Genomic DNA, 11,294 nt, shown 5'->3' with positions numbered 1-11,294 from the left:
GACTCTAAAATACCAACACGTCAACCAGAAAACCTGTTCTCCTGTTCGCTGCTGCTTTCTTTTTTCTTGGGAAGTTTTTCTTGTGTGTGTGTTGTGAGGACGCCAATGAAACCAAATCAAGCAATACGTCATAAGGATTGAGGCTCCGTTGATCCTAATAAACACGTTTTACTATAAATAAGGAAGTTTTGTGAGTGCTAAAAATTCATATTTGCATTAAAAAAATGTTTCTGTAAGGAACTTTAAGGCAAATCAGAATAATCAAATCTCTTGGGCCATTCTTTGCATGAATTGGTTATATGTGCCACATTCTTGAACAGTTTATTCCACAGATTTGATTATTTAAGCCTCTTAAGCCACAGTGGCCTACTTGATTTCTCCCTTCTCTTAAACGGTTTTCGCCTCATAAAATGAACATTACTGAATATGTCAGAACAGCATTTGAAGCAGTTACCGCTGACCTCACCTTTGACAGGGCCGGTTGTTTAATAATCAGATCTGAGGCTCGGTTCATCAGATCTGTGTTTGCTCTGTGCGTGTGTCCGTTTGCTTATGAGACATTAAAGTCTTGGGACGGTCATTAAAATCATGTCCATATAGACAACATCAAACGGGGTGACGGAGCTCTTAAAGGCGGAGGCGCCTGCCGTCGCATGTTTCAAACCTGTCCTGTGACGTGGGTTGTTGTGAGTGGAGACGAGGGTGCAGGATTCTTCTATTCCTTAGTTGTTTTAATGAGCTGAGTCACATTTGTTTGTTTAGTCACATTTGTTTCATGTTAATGTGTCATAAAAGCCTTCAGGGAGGCATTTTATTACATTTGCTGGATATCCTATGTAAAAGCATAAAAAGGTCAAAGTCTGGAAGGTAAAGGTGGAAAAATGTCTCACATTTGCTGTGTATATGCTTACAGAATACATTTAATTTATTGTTATTTTTTTTCCTACAAAGTTGAATTTTGCAAAATGCCTCAATGTGAATTTATTTTAAAATAAAAAACATTAGTTCACACTATTTGGAGGAATTTACGTCCTTTTATGTGATTCTTTTTGTGCAAGCATACCATAAAGAACCAATGATAAAAACAAATGTGACACTCAGAAGTTGACTCGAGAAAAACATTTAAATCATTTCTCATGATCATGTGCAGTCATATTATAAAACAGTATTTAGGTGTAAAAATGAGCAGAAATCCACTGAAGATTTGCTTAACCCAAATCTGCAATCTATGTGAAGACATTACAAACTGATTAAAACTCACTTGTACCTTTTCAAAATGACTTTCTCTTTTCCTGACCATCATTTATTCTCTTTTTTTCTGCACAACTTTCTTGCCTGCATCTTAAAACACAAAGCAAATAATGAACTTAATATATATATATATATATATATATATATATTAAATAGATCCTTCTAATTTTACCATGTTTGGAAAAGTCAGAGCCCAACACAAAGCAGTAGGGGACATTATAAAATGGGGACAGTGGTCAAATTACGAGTTTCACATTTGTTTAGGCTGTAAACATGGAGATATAAAACAGAGATAAAACTTTGTTTTTAGTAAGAACACGTGTTTTTTTTTTTTTGTTTTTTTAAGACATCCTATTGGGGTAAATGACATATTTTGGAATCAGTGAAAGCTGATTTGCTGATAAATTAAGATAAGCCAAAAGGTGAGCGAGTGTTTTCCCAGACTTAAGTGTGATGGCTCAAATCACTGAACTGATACAGCTATGAAAACATTGGGGACAGCGGTGGGGTGAAACAAGTCATCAGTGTCCCACTGTTAAATCAGTTTACCATCTTTTTGTAATTTCATTGATTTGTCAGGACTGTATCTTTCTACATAGGTTGTTTAAGGTTTGATCTATGCACACTTTCATTGAGTTATAGCATAGACTTTACCTCTAAGCACTTGATATTTCTTAAAACTCCACTCAAAACTCCTTTTTAAAGCAAAGCATTTTGTCCAACATGAGATTTTGCTCTGCTTTTTACCTTCAAGGTTTTTTTTTATGTTTTAATGTTTCTATTTAAAATTTTATTAATTTGTTTTTAACCTTTATTATGTTAAGATTTGAATGTACAGTGCTTTGTTCAATTTGTAATTGTGTTAAAGTGCTTTATACGTGAAGATGATGATGGCTTGACAAATACTTTTTTAAAACTTCTCCAAAAAAAGTCCACTCTTTTAAGTCAAACAGAGGCTGGGTTTGAGTTTTCTTTGGTAAGCAGCAACAAGGATATATCTGTATATTATTACGTTTACAAACCCGTTATTGTTATTATTTTTGTTTAGAGACTTTTGCTAAATTTGAGTGCCAAAGTTTGGGGATTCTTTAAAAGACCCATGCCAAAGAATCATGTTTTTGGTGTTTTTAACATGTTCTTGTGGTATATTTTTCATGATGGAGGAAATATAGAAAAATATTTAAGATTAAAAATATTTATTAAATTAAAATCTGAATGAATTGATTGATGAAAAGAGGCTGTGAAATCCGTGGGAAACAGCAATTGAAGTGGGCGGGGCAAAACCTCCCTGCTCTGCTCCATTCTGATGCATCCACTTGCAGACAGATAGATCCATGTATGTCTTAAATGTTCTCGTCTGAGCAAGCATCTGGCTCAAAACTGTACGGCTGATAGCTCTGGTATTGCTTGACATTTGTGTTGCGCCGTTAATGTTAACTTGGGGTTGTAAGAGGTTGTAAACTAGAAGGAGAAAGTGTAAACAAGGGGATGATGGGATATCAGTGGAGGCTTACTCCTGCTCCAATACAAATTTAGCAAATTTGTAATAAACTCCAGCCGCGTTTCACAAACATTGTCTTAGGAAATTATTTTTTTCCTTTTTTTGCCAAGAAATGGCAACTAAATGATCACTGAGAATTATTTTACAACAGATCAAAATATATGTGATTGTGGGACTTTAACAAAAACTAAGCGTCAACTAAAAATTGCGATGCTCTATCACAGACTTAGAACAATCAATCTGAATTCTGTACATTGAATAATAGCTTCCAAACAAGTGCAGCTCATACTGTATAATAATGATTTTATTTTAAGCTTTCAGTGATTTGTGTTGTTCACTTTTAAAATAACCTCACTATTCTGTATAAAAATAACTTCCTTTTTTATTTTAATATTTTCTTGACTCCGATTATAGAAATGTAATGGAATTATGTTTATTTTTTAGTTTAGGTTGGAGAAATGTGTTGCAGCACAATTCAGTAATGGTGCTAGGCTTTGAAATGTGTGACAGGGTTACCCCATTTTATTAGGGTTTATCCTAAATTCGCTGGAAAACAAAAATCTGTAGTTTCTGTCAGGCCTTATCCCTTTATAATCTGCTGCAGAATCTTGGGCTTCTTTCTGAGTTTCAGCACAGAGCGCATGCGCCTAGAAAACAAGTTAAGCGTCTCATTAGGGGAGGGGCGTGAACCCCGCTGCAGAGGGCGGGGCCAGTTTCGGAGGTGGCAGCAGGAGTTGGACGCTTTGGAGCTGAAGAGTGAGGACATGGTGAGGAGCGCTGTCTGCACAGCTGCTGGAGGAGGTTTCCATAACCCAAACACAAGGTAAAACCTACACATCAACCCCCAAACAAACACAAATACTTTATTTATGTCTAAAATATGTGTCCACTTGTTACAGAATTGTATATATAAATGTCTTCTTTAGATTATTACTGTTATAACTTCATATAATTAAGGAAAAACATAGTAACTACACTTTCAAACTAACAAAACAATTTCGCCCCTGTTTGTTTTACTGACATTTTTATGTGTTTTAATCACGTGATCCTTTGATTGATTATTATCTGTACTGTTATCAATGTTTTAATCATTCACGAGGAGACAAACAATTTTAAGAAAAACGGACTTTCCCAGAAATGTCTCACATTCAGGCGCACTGTTTGCGTAAAAACACTGTGGATGCGATCCTTCAGGGATGCGGGCCCTCAGAGCTCCCACACCTCCTCCTTCTTTTTTCTTTCTTTTAACTCGATAAAGGAATCTGCTCTGGACAATTAACATCCTGCTGTTGGGGGTCTGACAAAGGTGCCCCGCTGCGCCTCAGCTCCATGACGCAGCGCGTCGCCCTCGCGGCTTCCGCGTAAATCCCATAGTGCCAGCACAGATTTGACACACAGACTCCTGCGGGTTGGAGGTGCGGCTCCCTTTGCGGGTATTTACCGCACCTGTTGTGTGCAAACAAACTCTCGGTTTTCTTTTCTGTTGTTGGATCCTCAGAAAGGTGTTGGACTGTTTCACTCCTGAGGAGGTGACACAGGAATTCTCTGGATTTTCTTTCTTTTATTTTTTTTTCCTGACCTCTACTTGACCTGCCTGGTTTTCCTTCTTTTCCTTTTAACTGGCCTTAATGGATCATGATAGGATCCGGATTTAGAGAGCCCTGAGGAGTTTCTCCAGATGGCCAAATCCAACATTTCATTTTGATAAAGTTATGTTTTATCCACTACTACAATCTACTCTTTAATACTTTACTTTTAGATGTGAGATAATATGAATCACTCGAATGGATTTTCTTTATCACAAGATCAGCTTTGGACAAATTCCTAATTTGCATGCGAAGTGCTGCAGTGTTCTTCCTTGAACAGCAGCTGCAGACGTGCTTGTTCTTTCCAAATATGCAAATGCAGAACAGATTCTTCTTCATCCATAAGTGAAGTGCTGTTTGACATAGAATTGATCTCATTAATCCATTAATTGTACTGTTTTCTCCGAGTAGCCACATCTTTAAAGTGTCTCTCCAATCATCATCTGAGCTATTGTAAAAGTGTTCCCAGTGCTCTTTTCATTGAGATTTTGGTCATTTTAGTCAAAAATACAAAGAAAATGTGTTGTTTTTTAGAACATAGTTTCTGCAGAGCGGTAATAGTTGGACTGGTAGTGCAGAGCAGCCACACCCCTTTCCTCTTTGTTGATGAGAGCTCTCTATTTACATGCTCTCCCGCTTGTGATTGTAGCTTCTACGTCACAACTACAAGCTTTTTTAAACACAAAAGTATTTTGTTTTCGTGACGATTTCAATAAAGAAATACACAAAATGCAATTTTTAGCTTAATTTTCTTCAAATATGTCCTCCATTGTGAGACAAATGCCACAAGAACATGTTAAAAACACGATTTTCAAGAACTCTTCGGGTGCTTTTGTCTTCAACTGATGGGTCATGGAGTGTTTTCATAAACCGGCGTCTGGCTGCTGATGTCAGAACTTGATTGACGGTCCCTGGCTCTCAGCTCTTCTTCTAACATTTGCTCTACAAGCGTTAAATGCTTCCTGGTGTGAGATGAAAGTGGAATAACATCTCACTAAGGACGGTTTCGTGTTGCTCCCATGGCTTGTGCTGAAACACTTTTTCTGTGAATAATAAAAACAAAGAAAAAGTAGAGCAGAAGGAGATCAAGAGGCAAATTATGTAATGTAGACGATGAGCATCCTCTGTTGATTTGTGTCGCAGCAAAGCAGCAAGAGGGATGAAACAGCGGCTCTTAAGAGAGGAGAGTACAATGTTGCTTTTGTTTCCATTTCCTGAAGTTCAGAGTGGAGAAAGACGGCTCTGATAGTCGGGGAATCAGCTGCATATTCTTTCAAATCTTTAGTCTAACTTGCGCATTTGATTATTTCCATAGACTGACTGTACACAGCAGAAGACTTGTGTTGGTTTCCTTAATGTATTCTACACACTCAAATTGTGATCTTATGACGTGCCACAGAAAGGAGAAATTGTCTTGAGAGGACAGAGGACGCGGCCAGGCCTTATTGATGTCTGTTTACCTGAGATCTCTGCTAATAATACCCAGTTCACCTGATTGTCTCTTCTTTCCTCACACCAGAGCCAAACATGGCAGGAAAACCATTCCGAGCCACCTATATTTGGACCAGCATCATTTCCAATCTGCACACCCAGGTGGAGGTGAAGCAGCGGCGCCACAACCTGAAGTCCTACCAGGACTGCTTTCTGGGCTCGGAGGCCGTGAATGTGGTGCTGGCCCACATCACCGCCAACCGTTTCTTCGGTGACGAGGCGGTGCCCCGCTTCAAGGCCGTTCGTCTCTGCCAAGCCCTCATGGACTCAAAGGTTTTCGAGCCGGTGGGGGTCAGAGTCTTCAGGAAGGAGAAGAAGAAAGCCGTGTTCGAGGACAGCAGTCACAGTTTGTATCGGTTCTTGGGTGCAGCGACCGCCTCTTCGCCGACGATGGCCAACACCAGCTTCAACGCTGCTATAGAGAATGGCTACGACCCGACGCCCATGGACCAGAGCATCTATACGGAAGAAAGGTACAGTCTGACTTTATGATTGGATAGCAAAAAAGTAGCTCACAGGTGCAGTGTGAGTGGTTAAACTCTGGTTTGAATCCTGGCTGGGACCTTTCTGTGTGGAGTTTGTATGTTCTCCCCGTGGATGTGTGGGTTTTCTCCAGGCACTCTGGAGTTCCTCACGATCTAGAAACATGATTCATAGGTCAACTGGTGACTCTAAATTGACCCTAAGTGAGCGTGTATGAGTGTGTAGGCCTGCGTCAAACTAACGACCCGTTCTGGGCTTACCCCACCTACACTGAACAGTAGCTGGGTTGGCTCCAACAACCCTGTAATCCTAAAAGGGATTCAGCAGGTTCTGGAACCACTTTACTTCCAGCCACAGAGGGTAAGGCTCTTGCTTTAAAATTTCAGAAAAACTTGGAAGAAATACAAAGCAGAATGTGTGTTTTTTATTTTTTGCAAACTTGAAAGGTGGCTAAGGCTTCATGCAACGACAAGTGTGAGGACAAATATGCATCTCTTAAAGAGAAGTTCCAACTTTCAGAACTAAACCAAATGTTTAATTCTACCCAGTCTCACTCCCAACTCATCATATATGGACATATGGTTCGGGTCCCCTCTGCGTCACTTTTGACGTTTTGGGCATTCCCAACTCGTTGTTTTTTCCATTAAATCAGGGATCCCCAACCTTCGCGATACGGTATCGGATGCTGTACCAGACGCTGAACCAGTAACCGGTGTGGGTACTGGTATCGAGTTAGGGTACCAGTGCCTGTGCGGGTCCCGAGGGTTGGGGACCCCTGACAAGCTTGTGGATTTTTTTTCCCTCTTTGTGGCCCGGTAACAAGCGGCCTTAGACCGGTACCAGTTTGGGTCCCGGAGGTTGGGGACCCTTGATTTAATGGCCAGCACATCAAAAAACAATGAGCTGGGGACACCTAAAATGTCAAAAAGTGACATGGAGGGCCCCCGAACCATACGCCCATATATGACGAGTTGGGAGTGAGAATGCGTTGGTTTATTGTGGTATAGGGGCGGAGCTACAGGCTGGTAAGGGGGGCAGCTCTCCAGCAAAAAGCTTTGCCTCCCTACTTAAATTTTTAGAGTCAATGTTTGTATCATTATTGACTAATATTAATAAATCATTAATAGATTAAGCATTAGTAATAGCACACGAGCTTAAAATGACTACGGATTTAGTATTAATAACACATAGAAAACATTTTGTACTTTTGGTTCTTTTCATTTGTGATGAACCTCCACTCTGCTGTTCTCATTTACCACCTTCCAAAGTCTTCGAGCATAAAGCAACACATCAATAAGTAGAGTAGATGTCATCATTTCAGACAGAGAGTGGTCAAAAACAAAACGTGAGACAGTCGGGCTGCAGTAAAATGTCAGGAGCAGTGTTTCCCAAACTGCGTCCTCAGGGCCCTCCATCCTGCAACGCCTTAATGACTGTCATCATCCGGACTCTGCACAGCTTGATGATGAGAGGAATTGACTGTGTTTTTGAGCAGGTTGATACATGAAGGGTGGTGGGCCCGGAGGACTTCTTATGAGAAACACCAGTCAAGAAGATGAAGATTTTCAAAATGAAATCTTGACATTTTAGGATTTATTTATTTTTTTTAAGTAGGGTAAAGCACAGGTGATCTAACCTGAAAATCATACTTAAATAATGTTGTGTATACCAAATTAAATGTATAATTTTTCAATGATTTTATCCCTTTTTAGTCAAGAAATGCCGAGCTATACCCCCCACTCCCCCGTGAAAAAGCAGCACTCAACAGAGGAAAGGTTAGGAACGCTTGGCCTCAGCTCGCCTCTCACCCCTCGGATGATCAACCTCGGCCTCTCGGAAGAACGTAAGCAGCTTCTGTCCGGTGATACCCACAACCTAGATATAATCAGCTAATTCTTGTGTTTTTTTATTTTCCAGGTCTACATGAACTGTGGCACCAGCAGGCCGTGACCAGACTGCTACAACTGATTGAGCTTCCTCTATTGGAGGATTTGCTTGAAGGCGAGGAAGTTTCAAAGCTGCATCTGAGCAGCGCGGACGGTGATCCGGATCTGTTATACAATTCAATCTACTTGGACAGAGAAGTCCTGAAAGCCTTCAGTGAAGCGCAGTAAGTCTTCTAAACCCTTTCAAGTAGATTTTTCCCATTTTAACTGCTAATTTTGCACATTTCAAATCAGACAGTAATTGATATATTTCGCCATTATAAATGATAAATTGTGATCTTTGGAGTTTTCTTGGTGTTAAGCTATAAAAATCCTGAAACCTTTTAAGAATATTACTAATAATTAGTAAAAAAAGAAACGTTTTTAGATAAATTATGTTTTTATATTCAACTTTCTCAATTTGAAAGTCCAGAATAGCCTCATTTAGGTACTGAGTGGGAGTAGATAATCCCCAATGTTTATAAATGCTGCAATTATATATTTGCATGTTAGATTTTATAGTTATTGGTATTTTTAGGACTTTTTTTTATTTGTCTTGAAAGTGAAAAAAAAAATCATGAAAAAAAACACGTTTTCAGTACAATATTTACTACGATAAAGTAATAGTTTGTAATGTTTGATTTGTTTTCTAACAGAAATGATTAATTTATCATCATAAATTCATGATCAGTCAAAGTTAAGGAGACTAACAGATTTTTATATGTTTAGAAATGTTTTTCAAACTGTACAACTTTAAATAAGAATGAAGTTAAACACAGGATTCTGTATCAGTCCAACCCTTTTTGTTTGTTCTGCTTCAGTTCTGATGAGTGGATGCTGAGCGCAGTCGACTGCCTGGAGTTTTTGCCTGGAAAGCTGGTGGTGGAGGTCAGCCGAGGGTTGGCTGCTTCTGCAGGCGACCTGCATTGCTGCAAGAGGCTGCTTTACCAGGTCTTGACCCGGCATTACAGTCGCCTTCAACAGCCCCCTCTGCTCAGCAACCATATTTTTGATATCCACTCTGGCATCTCAGAACTACTCGGTAAGAAAACCTGCAGTTAAATCAGACTCTGAGTTTATTTAAACATTTTCATTTGAGACCTTTTAATTTTTTTTTTTTACATTTTTATTTTGTTGCTTTTTCTCAGTAAATGGAAAGTTTGAGCGAGCTCTGGAGGCGCTGCAGCTGAGCGTGAAGCTGCAGGACGCTCGGAGCAGAGAGGAGCTCCGGAGGCTCCTAAAATTCATGACCACTGCAGCCAGACCCCACGAGGTGAAAATCCACAAGGAGGTTAGTTGCTGTGTGTTAATGTGTGTGTTTTAATACACATTTATGCTTAATAAATTCTGACCCTGTACGCTTCATTTAGACTGAGAACAGACTGGCGGTGAAGAGGTCTTTCTCAAGCGCCATCGTCTACAGCAGAAGGCTCTCTAAAGGAAAGTCGGGCTTGATGGTTCTGTTCATGATGGACAATCACAGTGATCTGTTTAAAGTGAGTGATCCTGAATGTGTGGATCTCATGGCTATTTTAGCTGATTAAAAAGGTTAATTCTGTTTTTCATGTTAACCCACCAGATTCCCATAACCCTGCAGAAGGCAGTAAATGAAAGAATAATAAATATCATGAACGGGAAAGATCCAGACACAATAACAGGTTTGCAGTATCCTTTGGATAGTTTGTTTTACTGTTTGCATGATTAGAAGAATCATCTTTATCTTTATATTGCAGGATTGTCGTACTGCACAAGAGTAAGTGCAAAGGTGTTCTCTGAAAATGCAGAGAAAGCCACTAAAGAGGAGCTCCTGTCTTTGATACAGTTGATCTACGAGAAGCCGACACTTTCCAGCAAAGAAAAGACGCGTGTGCTGGCGCAGTTTTACAAAGCTCACCCTCAAGTTTTCATACAGTTCTTTGGTAATAAATTATCTAGTATAAACTTGATGCTATGCTAATTTATATTTATTTATGCCTATAACTCTTGATAAAGGATGTGTGGCCCTGTGACAGACTAGCAACCCGTCTAGGGTGTACACCCCTTTCACCCAACAGTAGTTGGGACAGGCTCCGGCAACCTCGTGACCCCGAAAGGGATATAGCGGGTTAAGAAGAAGGATGGATATCTTAAATAAGGGAATAATATTGTTTCTAAAAGTTCATTTTGCTAAAAAAGAATGTGAGTTATGTGCTTAGATTAACAGAGAGCTGCTTTTTTTTCATTCTGGTGCAGGACACCATTATAAAATGTAAATTAGTGATTTTTTAAATATTATTTTTGTAACATTTTCACTGTCAGTTTTAGCTGTAGCAGGGAATCATAAATGGTGTTTGTGAAGTAAATATCAATGCTCAGCAGGGCTGTGTGTTAGGAAGCCTCTGGACCGAAAATGTGAACATCTGTCGTCCTTTTTAAGGACTTCTAATAGTTGTAGCAAGTAAATAAATAAATCAAATGTGAGTAAAAGTTTGTCAGAAAAAGCTTTGCTGCGTTTTAGTAGCTTCCTCAGTGCATTGAAATGAGGCTTGACTTTAGGAAAGTCAATTAAGTTTTGAAATAAACTTTTGCAAACATTTAGAAGTAGCATTCAGTTTTTGCAAATTCCGCATGATTTGTACTTTTTTTTTTGCAGTGTTAGGTGTTTACCTCATAAATTAGTCAAATCCAGCCGGTCATTTTCTGACCAGCAGTGTTTAATCCTCCTAAGCAGATCTGGAAGTTGCTCCAAAATCTGCTTCAGGCTGAAAACTGCAAATTTTTGTTGGGATTTTGTCTCTTGTGATGAATGTCTAAAACTTGATGCATGGGTTCGCTAAACGTAATGCAGAAATGTGACTTTTTGCTTGTGACACAAATGGCATCTGGGATGTCAGGTAATGTTTTGGAGCATTTAAAGACCTAAATAAATGTTTGAAATGCTTCTCTGTTTATGGTTATTTCTGCTTTTATTTTCATGCAAAGGATTTGTGTTTTACTCAGGTACCGGATATCAGACATGCTAATGTTTAATTTTTTTTCTTGTGTTATTTGAAAAAAATCCTGTTTTAGTTTCGAAAA

The 11,294-nt window shown here is 39.2% G+C and overlaps 1 protein-coding gene across 1 annotated transcript; it reads left to right on the top strand.

Moving 5' to 3' along the window:
- Positions 1–3,418: 3,418 nt before the first annotated feature.
- On the top strand, positions 3,419–11,157 carry depdc7a (DEP domain containing 7, paralog a). The gene is made up of 9 exons (XM_024295495.2): positions 3,419–3,575; positions 5,858–6,302; positions 8,025–8,155; positions 8,230–8,422; positions 9,059–9,279; positions 9,386–9,528; positions 9,608–9,733; positions 9,817–9,895; positions 9,971–11,157. The coding sequence occupies exons 2-9, from the start codon at positions 5,866–5,868 to the stop codon at positions 10,192–10,194; spliced, it is 1,554 nt and encodes a 517-aa protein (XP_024151263.1). The 5' UTR covers positions 3,419–3,575; positions 5,858–5,865; the 3' UTR covers positions 10,195–11,157.
- The last annotated feature ends 137 nt before the right edge of the window (positions 11,158–11,294 follow it).

This window comes from Oryzias melastigma, linkage group LG3 (genome assembly GCF_002922805.2).
Source record: "Oryzias melastigma strain HK-1 linkage group LG3, ASM292280v2, whole genome shotgun sequence".
In the NCBI taxonomy this organism is placed as follows: Eukaryota; Metazoa; Chordata; class Actinopteri; order Beloniformes; family Adrianichthyidae; genus Oryzias; species Oryzias melastigma.
Note: the sequence above shows the minus strand (reverse complement) of the source record. Positions and strands in the feature narration are given on the sequence as shown.

Bases quoted from the DNA above. Each gene is read 5' to 3' on its own strand.
- depdc7a (XM_024295495.2), top strand. From the start codon at position 5,866: ATGGCAGGAAAACCATTCCGAGCCACCTATATTTGGACCAGCATCATT. The intron at 8,156-8,229 runs GTAAGCAGCTTC...TTTATTTTCCAG, and splicing joins CCTCGGCCTCTCGGAAGAAC to GTCTACATGAACTGTGGCAC. The intron at 9,529-9,607 runs GTTAGTTGCTGT...CGCTTCATTTAG, and splicing joins AGGTGAAAATCCACAAGGAG to ACTGAGAACAGACTGGCGGT.